At 43.1% G+C, this 14,437-nt stretch overlaps 1 protein-coding gene across 15 annotated transcripts in view; it reads right to left on the bottom strand.

Annotated features, from left to right (window-relative positions):
- Nucleotides 1-14,437, bottom strand: part of CELF2 (CUGBP Elav-like family member 2) — a 1,226,917-nt gene that overhangs the window by 112,334 nt on the left and 1,100,146 nt on the right. For 14 of the 15 annotated variants that reach the window (XM_079914891.1, XM_079914887.1, XM_079914888.1 and 11 more), the window contains one exon: nucleotides 4,813-4,895. The exons of the other annotated variant lie outside the window; for it this stretch is intronic. In XM_079914891.1, the coding sequence (XP_079771017.1) occupies nucleotides 4,813-4,895 (83 nt within the window). The remainder of the gene's footprint in view (nucleotides 1-4,812; nucleotides 4,896-14,437) is intronic. 15 annotated transcript variants of the gene reach the window in all.

The following is a 14,437-nucleotide window of genomic DNA, read 5'->3' as shown; positions in this document are numbered from 1 at the left end:
GAGAGGCCCGCGTACCGCAAAAAAAAAAAAAAAAAAAAAATGAAGAATGTCTATATGGGTATAACTGAAGTAGAGATGGGCACAACACTGTAAATCAACTAACAATTTTAAATAAAAGGAGCCTGAGGAAAAACACTTCTTTTTGATTCAAATGGGATGGTTCGGGGGAAATTTCCATGACATGAAGAGATGGGGTTTGAGAGATTTTTATGACAGAAATAATAATGATGATGATAATGATAAAATAATCATCATGGCTCTGAGAACAAAGGCATTAAATACATATTAATAATCAGAAGAGGTGGTTCAGAGTAAATGAGTACCTCAAAAAGCATTACAATGGGCAAACTGAATTTGGTCCCAGTGAGAGCCTTTGCTGTTCTGCTGAAAGAAATTAAGCCCTAGCATTCCTCTCTTAGAGGACACAGGGGAACCATTCCATGGAGAGTTGTGTTAAAGGCTGCCGGGGAGGACTGCCGACCCACACAGGGCCAGCCAGGAAGGGGGTCATTCACGTCATGTGGATGAACACACGTGGCCCAAGAGGCCATTTCATTTACAGCTTCTTCCTGCTGGATCAGGCCCATTTGTCTTTATCTCTCAAGTCTATGTGTCGTTCCCATCTGCCACTGCTAACACGGAGCGCTCTAAACAAATGTGCTCTTAGGGCTGTAACTCCTCAATATAAAGTGCATTTAATAAAACTGGTAGTGACTCTAAAAAGAAAGGAGGAAGGCAGCCTCGGAGAAAACGGCTGGAAGAAATTTGCAGTTAATATTTTACAAGACATTTGGATTCTGATTCTTCCTTGCTGTTAAAATTTAAGAGCTTTTTCAAACCTGTATTCCTCTCTGTTACTACATCCTTAATTAAATTTATTTATACGGTGAATGCTCTAACGATACTGCTGGAGACTTTCAATCAAAAAGCCTTATTGCTAGAGACAATGTGTGTGAAGACCTTGAAAAAAAGAATGGCATAAGGCCTAGTGCTGTCACTGGCACAGGGCTATTTGGCCCTGACATCTGATTACTGAAGAGATCGTGGTAGTTTTCCCGTGCCTCCGCTGAGGTCGTTATTTTATTTTTTAATTAAGCTAAATTAGGTCAGTGAGAACAAAATGAATCTTGCAAGTTGCCTTCACAAGGGTTTTCTCTCTCGGAAACACAGTGGCAGACGATGATGCTTCCACTGAATAATTCTACCAGTGAGGTTGTGCCTGCCTGAAACCCTAAACAAAGGAAGCTATCTCTTAGCCTGATTGGCTACGTCGTCAAAGGACGGGCAATCAAGATTTGTCCAAGAACGCAAACGGCTCAGCTGTGGAGCAAGTCTACCCAGTTGGTAGCAAGGCCAATGGTTCATCAGGCTCTGCTTTCTGTGCAGACACGGTCACAGACTCACTAGGGATCTCAAGGGCGCGCGTGTGACCGTATAGCTTTGCCGCCTGGCACACAGCAGGCACCGATTATCATGAGTGATTTGTTAACCTAATGAAATGTCAGTAATAAATTAGGCGCCGTGCCTAAGATTTGATCTGTTGCATATGTGTCAAACCACTATCTGTAGAGCAGAGCATGATCAAACCAGGGGAAGGACCTCCCTACCCTCCGAAGCTCATTTCTTGCTCCCTGTGTTGAGCTCCTGAATTTTCTCCCTTAATTTCTAATAGTGTATTTCTAGGATTTATGTTGAGCACTTCAGAGGATGTAAGACCCAGCGTCTTTCTCAGTCACGTGGTAAGAGACAGGCTTGAGAAATGTGTCCTTAATGCCTTTGCACTGCTAAGTAAGGCCCAGATGCTTTGCCCTATACCTCACCACAGAAAGGGTCTCTATAATCCATACATGACATGGGAGGAAGGGTGCCTTTATACAAAAATCTGAGAGCAGACACATCCAACTGCATAAATGAACATCCCATCAGGTGTTCTTCCTCTCCCACACTAACCAAGTTCTTTGTTTCTCTCAAGAACGATAGTCTCTCAACATTCACCAAGTTTGGTTGCGTGATGAAAAGTTCCATTATGACAAAACATATCAACTGCAAAAGAAAATTAAATAGGGAAAAAAACCTCCAACCAAACACCCAGCACTATTTGATCTTGTTTTAAACAGAAAGTTGTGGACACTTTAGAAAGAAAGGCAGCAAGTGCATTTTTAATGGATTTTATCCACAGGAGAAATGATTACAACCAGAAAAGCTTTAAAGTGTCAGCTGGTGATGCATTTTTCTTTATCCCTTTTATTTTTATTCAGAAAGAAATTGAAGGCATATGGCAAAGTGCATCATTAATTTCTTATTAATTTCATAATATGAAGGCAACCAGTTAAAATAGTAGTGTTACAACTTTAAATTACCGAACTCACTTGGTATTTAATGAGAGATTTAGCACAGCAGGGATTCTGTTAAATTAAGTTGTTCCTTCACATCACAGTGGGAAAACAGGTGTATATTGGTTTAGAATTATGGAAATGTTGACTAATTCCAAGGCTTGTAATCAAACAGAAAGGCACCCTGTAATATTTTTTTCCCCAAGAATATGCATTAATCTTTTATCTGGTCCCTTTTCTTCCTGCCCACCAAAGCTCCCAGCTGATAGGAAACCACTTTCATGTTCTTCCTGGAGCTGTTAAGGGTGACGCTGATCAGATAAAGCAATACATAAATGCAAGATGTGGAACTCTGTTCCCATGCGCCTAATTTGAAATGGCAGATGTAGCAATACTGTGCGCACTGTGAAGGCTAGGAGCTTACAAATCAGACCTGACTTCTCAAAATTTTCATTTAACCCACCTCAAGTAATTGGGCATCGGAAATTGAACTGGATAAAAAGAAAGCCGAAAACAATCCACAAACCATCTTTTCCAACCCCAGATTTCTTGTCCTTAATAATGGGTTTCCAAAATCACCAGCCCTGACTTCTGCATGCAGAATTTTTAAGGCGAAAAAGAGACATGGGCAATATTTTTTTTTTTTTAATACAGAAGATGCTATTTGTTTGCAGAGAAAAGGGTCAGAGTAAGATGTCCCAAACGGGAGCAAACTCATCAGTCATTTGTAGGTTTTACAACACGGCCCATTCATCAGATTACTTCTGGGTTTCTAGCGAGCATCTTCACGTATGAAAATTGCATGTTAAGAGCTATGCCCCTCTCCTAGTGGAGGTGATGAACTCAAATTAACCAAGCTCTGCATTAATTTAAAAATAGGATGTGATGTGCCTCTATACACCCTAAATACTAAGTAACAATTTATCATCAAGTAATATTTGTAAACATACCTCGAAGGGATTTTGTGCACTAATTACTGTAAAGTATTTCTTTCTAAAAGAAGGGATATCAAGTGGGTTTTGGGGTGGATTTGGAGCCTGGGAAATAAAAAAAAAATTTTTCTACCATTGCCAGTAAATATTTAACTTGGTTGCTTCGTTCAATAATGTAACCTAACGCTGCAACCTCCTAGAATTTACGTTGGAAAAATTCCATTTATACAGAGAATGAAGCTGAAATGATACTTAAAAAATCATTAGGCAAAGCACTTAGACCCAGTAAAATCTCCGTTACTAAAAATCACCTTAGAAGTTTCAGGGAGAAGTAGTTAAATTGAATCGGGAGGGAGAATTCTGGTATCACACTTGCTTTTCTGAACCACTGTCTCTCTGATTTGCTCGCACAAAAAGGGGAAAACCAAAGTGGTGTGATTTGAGACCAAGGTTCATAACTTATTACTTTTTGGTTATTACGAAGCTAATGTTTTGAAAACCTTCTACTGACTGTCTTGTCACTAAAACATTATACAATTTTCAATTGCGCTAAGGTGGTGAATTAAACAAATGCTATCTTTTCTGGGGGTGACAGGGTATCAAATGACTTGTGTACATAGGTTAGCACGACAGATGAATGATAAAAAGTTAGAATTATATGCTGAAAACATTAGGGACATCAAATTATTTCTCTTTTACTATTATCAAACCAGGTTTCAATAAAATCATTAACATAGCACTGATTACCAGAGGTTCTTCACTATCACCTACACAAATCATTATGCTATTAAACTAACTCATCCCTGACATTTGAGTCAACAGGGAAGATATCCCGACAGCACAGAGAACTTTATACCAGCATACACTAGATAAAACTGTCCCAGCCCCCAGGAAATCATGTATTCTGATGAAGTAGCTATAGCCCACATCAGTTCATTTCTAGTGAATGGTACCAAGCATCCAAAAGTACTGGGAAGGAAATGGAAAAAAACTGTAAGCTTTGTATTTTCTGTTCTCTATCGACATGAAGCCGCAAATTGGGCATTAAAACATTGACTTTGTTAACCACCATTGACTGTTTAGAAACCATTAGGAGGTTGAATATTACGGCTGTGCAGGGTACATTTTTGTCCTTTCAAAAGAAAAATCTAAGGACTAAATTTGAAAAGAGGCTCCTGGTGAGTAAAAGCGTTTCCTTTTCCATTTGCTCCTCTCGTGCGTGTGTGTGTGTGGAGTTTCCCCCCGTTTTGAAATTGCAGCCCACCCAGTCCTCTTTTCAGCCACTGCGAGCCAGTGGGGTCACTCTGATTTTCTAACCAGGGGACATACGCTCTGAGAGGTCTTTCTGTCAGCGGTAATGCCAGCGTTTCTTGAGGGGCTGGCCAGCTGCTCTGGCTGCTGCAGGGGGGACGGGAGGTGGGGTCAGCACACCCTCCTCAAAAGCCCAAAGTCATTTTTGGCACTAAGAGCCCATCACTAGAACCTTCAGTTGAAAGGACCATTTTCAAGCAATAAAGTGATTTTGGTACAAAAGTAAACCGACTCACCCCAGGTAAAGTTTTAATATTGTGCAGTGCATTCTGGGCCTCAAGTGCAGCTTTTCTTGTATAAAATGTTACGAAACAACAACCTACAGAGAGAAATGAAAAGGTTTTAGAAATTTCTGTGAATGCTTTGCTTCGATATAATGGAGACTGGGGCGAACGAGTCATCTACTTAAAAGGATGCACAATTTAAAAATAAAGTGCACGGGAACAGTAATAACAGCTCAAGCGTTTACACAGCGCCTTTCATCCTAAATCATATTTATTAGCTTCTCCCCACTTTGGGGAGTCAATTCCGAACTGTGCACCAGCTACGGGGAATCCAGTTGCTCAGGAACGAGGGCGGGAGGTGGCGGGTGGGTTGATAGTGGGACTGGCGGTGCACCCACGGCACCCAGCGAAGTGCTTAATCACAAGCAAAATGGCAAAAACTTACATCGACTATCATTTTCTTAAAGAATATCTCTAGAACGTCACCCTTTGAAAACACTTTCTCAACTCTGAGGTTTAGACAGCTGGATGATAAGCTCCCCAGGAGCTGGGATTGTGCTTTATTCTTTTTAACTTCCACCGCAGTACATAAAGCAAAATTCCATACATGAAACACGCAGTGTTAGTTCGCTGAAATGAAAGACTCTATTTTAACCAGTTGAGAAAGTACGCTATGATGCAGTGGGCATATGCTGAAACACGTTTGCAGACTCTGTCCCGTATACTAAATATGGCTGTGGTATGTCAACTGGTAACCTCTTGACTCCTCGTTTCTCAGAGCTGATGGGAGTCCAGGCTGAAGGCCCCTCCAAGAGAGACCGGCATGTACCCTCTTCCCACCCAACTCCCTCCACGAAAGAAAATGGTCTTGAAAACTGTTTACATTCCTTCTGCATTCTAAAGGATGGCTGACCCCTTCTTCAACCTGTATCTAAATACACTGGTTAACATACGTGGTTAGACCAGAGGAAGATACCGGTTAATTATCTATTAATTAGCATATAGTTTCTTAGCACAATCGGGCTTAGAAAAAAGGGAAAAAAACTTTGGAAATTAAAAAAAAAAAAAAGATGCTGCCTCTGACCTGGGCTGCCTTGGATGAGTTGGGTTGAAAAAAAAAGCAGAGAGATGCAGTCACCCAGATGGTACATATTTCACCCTGGTCCTTATCCTAATGCTTGGAGAGGTGGAGAGAGCCTTGAGAGGTCCTCAAACGCCAAGTACAGCAAGTGGCATGAGAGAAATTCACAGCACTAAGGCGTCAACATTGGCTCTATTCAGGGGAATGACGTAAGTGAGACCAAGAACAGAAGAAACGTGGCACAGCTGGAGAGCAGGAAGTTGGCACCACAAACCGTCAAAGGTTCAAAATCATACACGGGCATCTACTTTTCAAAACGAAACTCATTCGAAGGAAGAAAGTAAAGTACAGTACCATCCATACAACATTCCAAAATGCATACGCTTCCTCCTTATCTGGAAAAAGGAAACTTGGACCCTTGTTGTCAAATACTTGGTTTCACTGGAGTCTACTGAGATTAAATATGTAAGACCTCCACCTCCTGGACAAAGGAGAGTATGATCATAGCTCCTCGGCATTTAAAAAACTCCATGCCTCCAAGGATCAGAAGAAACTCTTAAAGTCTATCATTTGCATGATGGAGGGATACGAAAATTATGAAGTATCTTTAAAGAATCACAGATAGACAGAGTGTTCCTTTTTATATGAGCTTCCCACTTCAGCTATTTGAGTTCTTTGACCAGAGTTCATTTGGCCATACTGCCAGGTGGTAGATTTTTTTCCTGAACTGATCAAACTAATGTGTGATTTCCAGCTTCAATGGCATAACCTAGGCCCAGAAAAGCTATAGGAATTGCTTCAAATCAAGGAATGATTTTAAACAGCAGAGTCAAGTCCCAGCTTCCAGTATCCATCGTAATCACTTTAAGAGGAAGAAAAATTATATTCCCCCAGGCTTGATACAGAAAGAACAGGGAAAGAAAACCATGACGCAAAAGAATATTTAAAAAGAGAATGTCTAACTGAATCACTGCTGTACGGCAGAAATTAATACAACATTGTAAATCAACTCTACTTCAGTAAACTTAGAAAGAAAAGAAAAGAGAAACAGGGAAAGACATCATCTCTGTCTTCCAAAAGCTTCTAACAACCAGACTTTGAGTAAGTTCTCCTTTCTCTCTCCTGGGCTTATGGGGTTGGCTTCTGGGTAAGAAAGCAATGAGGACGCTCCGAACTTCCACTTCAATATCGAAGCTACAAAATCTGATGCTTTCAAGCAGGTAGATTTTGAGGGTGTGATACTTAAAAAATAGAAGATTTCGGATGCAGTAGAAGTCACAAGGCAGTTTGCATGCCTGGAAAGAAGGCAATTAAGGAAGAATGATCTCAGCAGAAGGAAAACAAATGCCAGTCTGGCCACGCTCAGAGCTAAGAAGGAAAAGTTGAGGTCGGCCTAAAAGAACAGTGTAATGACAAGGGGAACGGAAACTGTGAATGACACATGATAAGATAAAAGCAACGAAGAATAAAGATGATGTAAACTGAAGGAATCTTGTTGTTGGGCCACTGTGGACCCAACACATAGCGGTCTCAGGAATAAAGAATCCCTTCCTGCCTTAAACACCCAAACAAAATCCCTACCACTTCCCACGGCCTGAAATTCCACTGGGAAGGTGCAGTTCATTTGCTATTTAAGTATTAAAATGCTACCCTTGAGGAAGGTAATAGGTAACTGTTCCTAGCTATTTACACCTTGAATTTGGCAACTTCAAGTGTTTCCCTCTTGAACAAGGTTCCTAGTGAACAGAAGGTGGTTTCTGTGCTTGTTTTGTTTTGCTTTGAGAAAGGGCAAGTTTGAAGCTGATGTCTGAGCAGCGTGGGATGGGGGTGAAGAGGAGCAAGAATGCAGCGAGGAGTCTTAATGGACAGAAGGGAGATGGAAAGATATTCCAAATCTCCAACTCTTTCCAATTTCATCCAGGGTCCACTCTGCCTATGTAACCGACGAGGTGAAATCAGGGATTTGTCACTACAGATCCTCTTTGAACCGTGCATAGCTTTGAACTCTTTTACTCTAGTCCCATCTAAACAAAGACCTTGGAAGAACATGCCCCTCGAAGCTCCAGTTCTAGTTGTAATACACAGAAGAGCATCCTGGACACCACTGGTGGTACGCCTAAGCCCTCACTGCTCACTGACCCCCAACCCAAAAGCTCAGCTCCATGCTTGGCGAGCGAACTTGGGACCTTTGAAGGAGGTATCCCACCTCCAGGCGGGCAGAGCCCCAAGGCTCAGTGAGTAGAGCTCGGGCTGAATTTCGGCCCCGACTTGTAGCCTCAGCTGGGCACCCTCATGCAATGAACCACTCGCACCAACATGGGGGATCTGGGGGAATCTCACCCCAAGACTTCTTTTGGTTTCACACACTCGGTTCCCGAATGACTCAGTGGAAACTACCTTACTTCCTCTAGACCTGAGTTACTTTAGCTGCATCACCCCTAAAGCAGTGAATAAAAACCAGGTCTGGGGACTTCCCTGGTGGCGCACTGGTTAAGAATCCGCCTGCCAGTGCAGGGGACACGGGTTGGAGCCCTGGTCCAGGAAGATCCCACATGCCGTGGAGCAACTAAGCCCATGTGCCACAACTACTGAGCCTGCTCTCTAGAGCCCACGAGCCACAACTACTGAGCCCTCGTGCCACAACTACTGAAGCCCGCGTGCCTAGAGCCCGTGCTCTGCAACAAGAGAAGCCACCGCAATGAGAAGCACACGCACTGCAATGAAGAGTAGCCCCCGCTCCTACTTGCCTCAACTAGAGAAAGCCTGTGTGCAGCAACAAAGACGCAATGCAGCCAAAAATAGATAAATAAAATAAATTTATTTAAAAAAACACACACAAAAAACCCCCCAGGTCTGCCTACCACTCCCTCCCCCTGAAAAAAAAAAAAAACCTACATGGATATATAACCAAAGGGTTTCATTCAGAATAAATTTTTTTTTTAAACAGTCAAAATTATTCCTGGGCTTCCCTGGTGGCACAGTGGTTGAGTGTCCACCTGCCGATGCAGGGGACACGGGTTCATGCCCCGGTCTGGGAAGATCCCACATGCCGCGGAGCATCTGGGCCCATGAGCCATGGCCGCTGGGCCTGTGCATCTGGAGCCTGTGCTCCGCAACGGGAGAGGCCACAACAGTGAGAGGCCCGCGTACCACAAAAAAAAAAAAAAAAAAATTCCTTCCCTTTCTTGGCTAAAAATGTCTTGCACTTCATTCAGCATGCATACTAATTGACTTAATAAAAGTAATGTTTCATTAAGTTATCAGAAAATCTGCGGTAGAAATACTCCCAATTTCAACATTCATCTTAGAGTCAGCCATTTGTGTTTTTCCCCCGATGGGACATGAGTCTGGACACTTCCAGAGTAAGAATGTGTTTCACAGACCCTTGCTTCTATGAGTACTCTCCCAGCTAAACAACCACAGGCTTTTTTAGTAGTCAATCACTTGATATACTCACTTAAAATCTTAGACCTCACACCAGAGGGCCCACATCACAAAGGGGATGGGAACCAGGCAGGAGTGAAAAAAAATAAAAATAAAAAATAAATAAAATAAAATCTTAGACTCATTGACTTGCGGAGATCATTTCAACACAGGAAGGGAGAAATATCACTAACGTTTGCCCTGAGATGGTGCTCATCATGGCAAAAGGCCAGGGAGCGACTCTGGATCCTAGAAAACCCGTGGAGGTGCAACAGGAATTTTCTTTCCTGCCTACCCTAACTGGATGGACAGCTGTTAAGGGAACCACCTGGCTTTTAGATTTCCCTGCACCAGCTGTAACTCAGGTCTGAAATTTACCAGATTCGTTTTGCAGGTCAGCTGCAACACCAGATGGCCCAGCAGTCTGATTCGGGGGACAGACCTCCCTCCTCCAACCAGGCTCTGCTTCCAACATCATGGTAAGGTGGGTGGTTAAACGCCGACAACAGCCCCGGGCACTCTTCAATGGTCAGCGGCTGCGCCGTGCACCCGAGGTGACCACCCCTCCGGTGTCAGCATCGCTCCCAGAATCCGCTTTCCCTGCTGCCTGTGGAGTGCAGAGCAAGGCCTGACGCACGTCACAGACGGGAAGCCACCTGCCGGGGGACTCCGGGGATGCGCAGAGCCGAATGCTTCAGCCAGGCTCAGCCCTCCTGCTTTCTGCTCTGTGCGGCTTCACGTTTTTCTGCGCTACCCGTCTGACGGAGTCTCATAAGCACTCGCACCTTATAATTCTTGCCACCTTTATCCCCTGGCTCTGGAGTTTCTGCCAACGGCAGCAGCCAGCTTAGGAAAGATAAACATGATGGCCCACGCCCAGGTGACTTCGTGGCATCTCACTTTCCAAGAGTTTCAACAATTCACTGTGTTAATAAGAGCTCTGGATTTCAGAGACAAAAATAAAAAAATCCATGTGTTGCATGTCTATTTATCAGGCCCATCCCCTTACTCCCCACCACGGCTCTCTAAATTCACAGGCAGAACAGGTTAGGGGGTAGAACTCAAGAGGTGATTCCAGAACCAAGTATCAGTGTTTCGGGCCCATACGGAGCCTAACATGCCCACTAGTGATGACTCCTGTACTGAACCCCAAGAGATGCTGCAGGGGGTATCACGTGAAAGCCACGGGCCATTACCATCTCCCTGTGAATTCATTTTGCGGCTGACCCCTGGGAAGGCCACTTAAGACAGATCTGTTTGGATGGGAAAGAAGGTCTAGGGAGAAAGGTCCTGGGGTGCGGAGTGCCCACTGTGAAGGCCACCGGTGTGAGGCCTCACTATGGGCATCTCTGGATGGTCAGGAGGCACCCAGGGGACGCTGGGCCCCAAGGGAACGAGTCAGGGGGCCTGGCAGCTTTTGACGGCCCCGATTCCCACAAGCTGGCAAGTTCAGCAATCTGGTTGCCCATGTTCAGCTTGTAAAGCAATGTGTCATCAGGATCATAATCATGTGATATGATTAGACCATCTTGTACCGTAAGTTGAGAATGGTAATTCTCAGAGACGCCAAGAGCTACCTACTCCAAACAGGGTAGTTGGTGTCTGACTGTATTTCCTCACAAATATGTTCTGCGGCCATAAAAAGTTCCCTCAGGTATTCTGCTGGCTTCACTGCTGAATCATCTGAGACACTGGGATGAGGCTTCTGCTGTTTCCAAAGATAAAGCCTCAAAGAAGACAGGCCAATGGTCTCTCCACACACACACACACACACACACACACACACACACACACACACACACACACACACGTAGGGTATTTAAAGCCATCAAGAAGACACTCAACTTTACTGAAAGACTTTAATTTTAAATGATCAAGTAGACTTATCCTAAAAGAAACCATCTGGATTATCACCAATCTTTTCAAACCACAGCTGTTTCTCTTGGAAAAGCCTAACTTGGAAACTCTTGGTAATAATACTCACAGGGGAAAAAAATGCACTACTTATGCAGAGACAACCAGTTTATATCATGGCCTGTCCTGAGTCAAACAGCACTTAATTTGCATTCTTCTGTGTGGAGGGTGGTGTAGACACAGCCCGAGAGAATGGTACCGAGATCAGATTTTAAAATTAGTTCTTCCCTGAAGAAAACTGACACCATACTTGTTCAAGAAACTTCTCTGAGGTTACCAAATTGGGGAGGAAGGAAACTAAGGTTTGATGCTCTGAAGACACCATTTTACGAAAAGACACTTTTAAGTCTTTGGCTCTAAAATATGGACAGCATGGTAGTTTTTTACTCTATCTGTGTGTTTGTTTTAAAGAATCCAGGTATGAAGATGGTAGGTCAGTGACTTGAAAGGTTCGCAATTATTGAAATAGTCACTTGTCCGCTGTGGGGTAGAAATTTCAGATCACATGCCAACAATTACACTCTCAATGGCACAGGAAGCCAGGCCTACGTATGGCTGGTCTAGTGGAACATTCCTCACTATTCTCCTGGAGCCACCAGCTCCCTCTCCTTGAAAGGTTGCTCTCATAAACGGGAGAAAGGGCCTTTTGGGGAATGTTCTCGTCCTGACTGTTAATATTTTTTCTGATGAAACTCTTCAGTAATATCTTAATATGGGAAATTGTGGAACGTTTTCTGAAATACAAACAATTAGACAACTTGAGGATAGAGAAGGTGAAAAAATGATTTCCCACAATGCTGTGGCCAAGCTGGTAAAATAAACAGTACTTCAGGTTCAGCGCTTCTGGTGTTGTGTACGTGGATACCTGTCTCCCCAGGTCAACTCTGTCCCTGGGGTATAAAGAGGGGTCCATCCACGTCCTCAAGGTCACTCAACATCTTGTACAAGAAATCTGCATCACTGTCAAAACCTACACAAATAAACATTTGACAACAATCACAGAAAAATCATGTGCTGGTTGAACCCTGTACGTACTTTCTTCAAAAAAAAAAAAGGAATAGCCCCGGCAGAGAGATTCAGTTCAAGCTGTATTTGAATTCAAGACAGCAACAGGGTCACCATGGTGTAAACTGAAAATTCCTTTAAAGGCTGCCTTTGAATTCCAAGGGGCCGTCAGATCAAGAGACCGAGGCCCTGCGAGGCTAAATGACTGAACCTGCTACGGTTTTTTTCTTCCTGTGAATGAAGCTCTCTTTTGTCTACACATTTGCAAGCAAAGCAAGTGCCTCCTTTACACAAGTCCACCTGCAGTTGGGATCTTGGCTTCGTGTCGAGTCGGTTGCACAGTTTAAGTCAAAAGAGGACGGACTTCTCACCGTTGCTTCCCCTTATCATCTGTTTTCTCCCCCAAACTCAGCCACTATGTAGAGAATTTCATGCTTCTTTGAAGGTTGTTGATCTCAGTGGTGCACTCTGCGCTCAAGTGAATCTCCCACATGCTAAGTAAGGTTTTGACTATCAACCATGGCCTTACCCACTGCCAAGACCCTTGACTTTCAGTTTCTACGAGGCAGTTCAAGGTTCAAAAACCCCATGCCAAAATCCCCTGAATTAAATTGTTAAAGTAAACTTAGCACTGACCTTAAAAAAAAAAAAGAAGTAGCCTTCCAGGGGTCTAGAAGATGACCCTCTAGAGTCTTGAGGAAAAGGACAATGGCAAAATGCCATCCAGGAGGCAAACTGGTCCCCTGGAGAAGCACGGATGGATCCCTTTCCTCAGCCTAAAGTCCACCCCCCCAAAAGAATTGGCACTGTCGGTTAAAAACCACATCCAGTGCACTGTTATTAACTTGGGGCCTCCATAGTCCTAGGTCATTCTTTATTCTTTCTACTTTGTCCTCAAAACATGGCTTGCTTTAGAGGAATGTAAGATGGGACTTAACACGTGATGCTACTGATGTCACAAGCTGCATTTAAAATTCAGTCCCCTGGAACCCTCCTACACTGTTGGTGGGAATGTCAATCGGTGCACCCACTATGGAAAACAGTATGGAGGTTCCTTAGAAAACTGAGGTTAGAGAAAGATGGAAACTCTAATTTGAAAAGATACACGCACCCCAATGTTCACAGCAGCACTGGTTACAATAGCCAAGACACGGAAGCAACCTAAGTGTCCATCAAAGATGAAAGGATAAAGAAGATGTGGTACATATACACACAACGGAATACTATTCAGCCGTAAGAAAGAATGAAATTTTGCCATTTGAAGCAACATGGATGGACCTAGAGATTACCATACTGGGTGAAGTCAGACAGAGAAAGACAAATATTACATGATACCATTTATATGTGAAATCTACAAAATAATAGGAGTGAATTTATTTACAAAACAGACACAGAAAACAAACTGATGGTTACCAGAGGAGAAAGGTGTGGGGAGATATAAATTAGGAGTATGGGACTGACATATACACACTACTATATATAACATAGATAAACAACAAGGACCTACTGTATAGCACAGGGGACTCTATTCAGTATCTTGTAATAACCCATAAGGGAAAAGAATCTGAAAAAGAATCAATCTATCTATCTGCCTATGAACTCTGTCTATCTATCCATCCCATCCGTCCATCACTATCTATCTACCTATCTATCTTTCTATCTATCTGAATCACTTTGCTGTATACCTGAAACTAATACAATACTGTAAATCAACTATACTTCAATAAAAAAAATAATAACATTCAGTCCCCTGGCTGCTGAATACATGTATGTGTTCCCTAGTGTGATTTCCTTATCGTGGCCCCTCTGAACGGGGAGGCTGCCCCAAGGGGGTTGTAATGATATCAACTGAGATATCGAGGAAAAGAATTTTAAAAAGCAGCGAAGCAGAAATTCCTTAAATGGTAAGAACCTGCAAGAAGATGAAACGGTTTTGTTTTGTATCTTTTTTTTTTTTTTTTTTTTTTGCTTTAAACTCAAAAGTAAGAAAAATAAAATTAGAGGAAGTTAACGTGTCATCTTTCTCTTGGCTTCTATGCCTATTCCATAGAATCGAAGAATTTTACAATTCATTAACTCGAGTCACCCAACTCTCCATCCCCCTCTCATGGCATGTTAGCCAAAAGCCCACAATCACACAAGTAGCTCAGAGCAGAGGCAAAACCAGCCACGTCACTAATGGCTCACAGCCACCTTCAAAGTTAATGCCTATCA

The sequence above is a fragment of the Stenella coeruleoalba genome, assembly GCF_951394435.1.
Source record: "Stenella coeruleoalba genome assembly, chromosome: 2".
Lineage (NCBI taxonomy): Eukaryota > Metazoa > Chordata > Mammalia > Artiodactyla > Delphinidae > Stenella > Stenella coeruleoalba.
The sequence above is the reverse complement of the archived record's forward strand: the minus strand, read 5'-3'. Positions and strand labels throughout refer to the sequence as shown.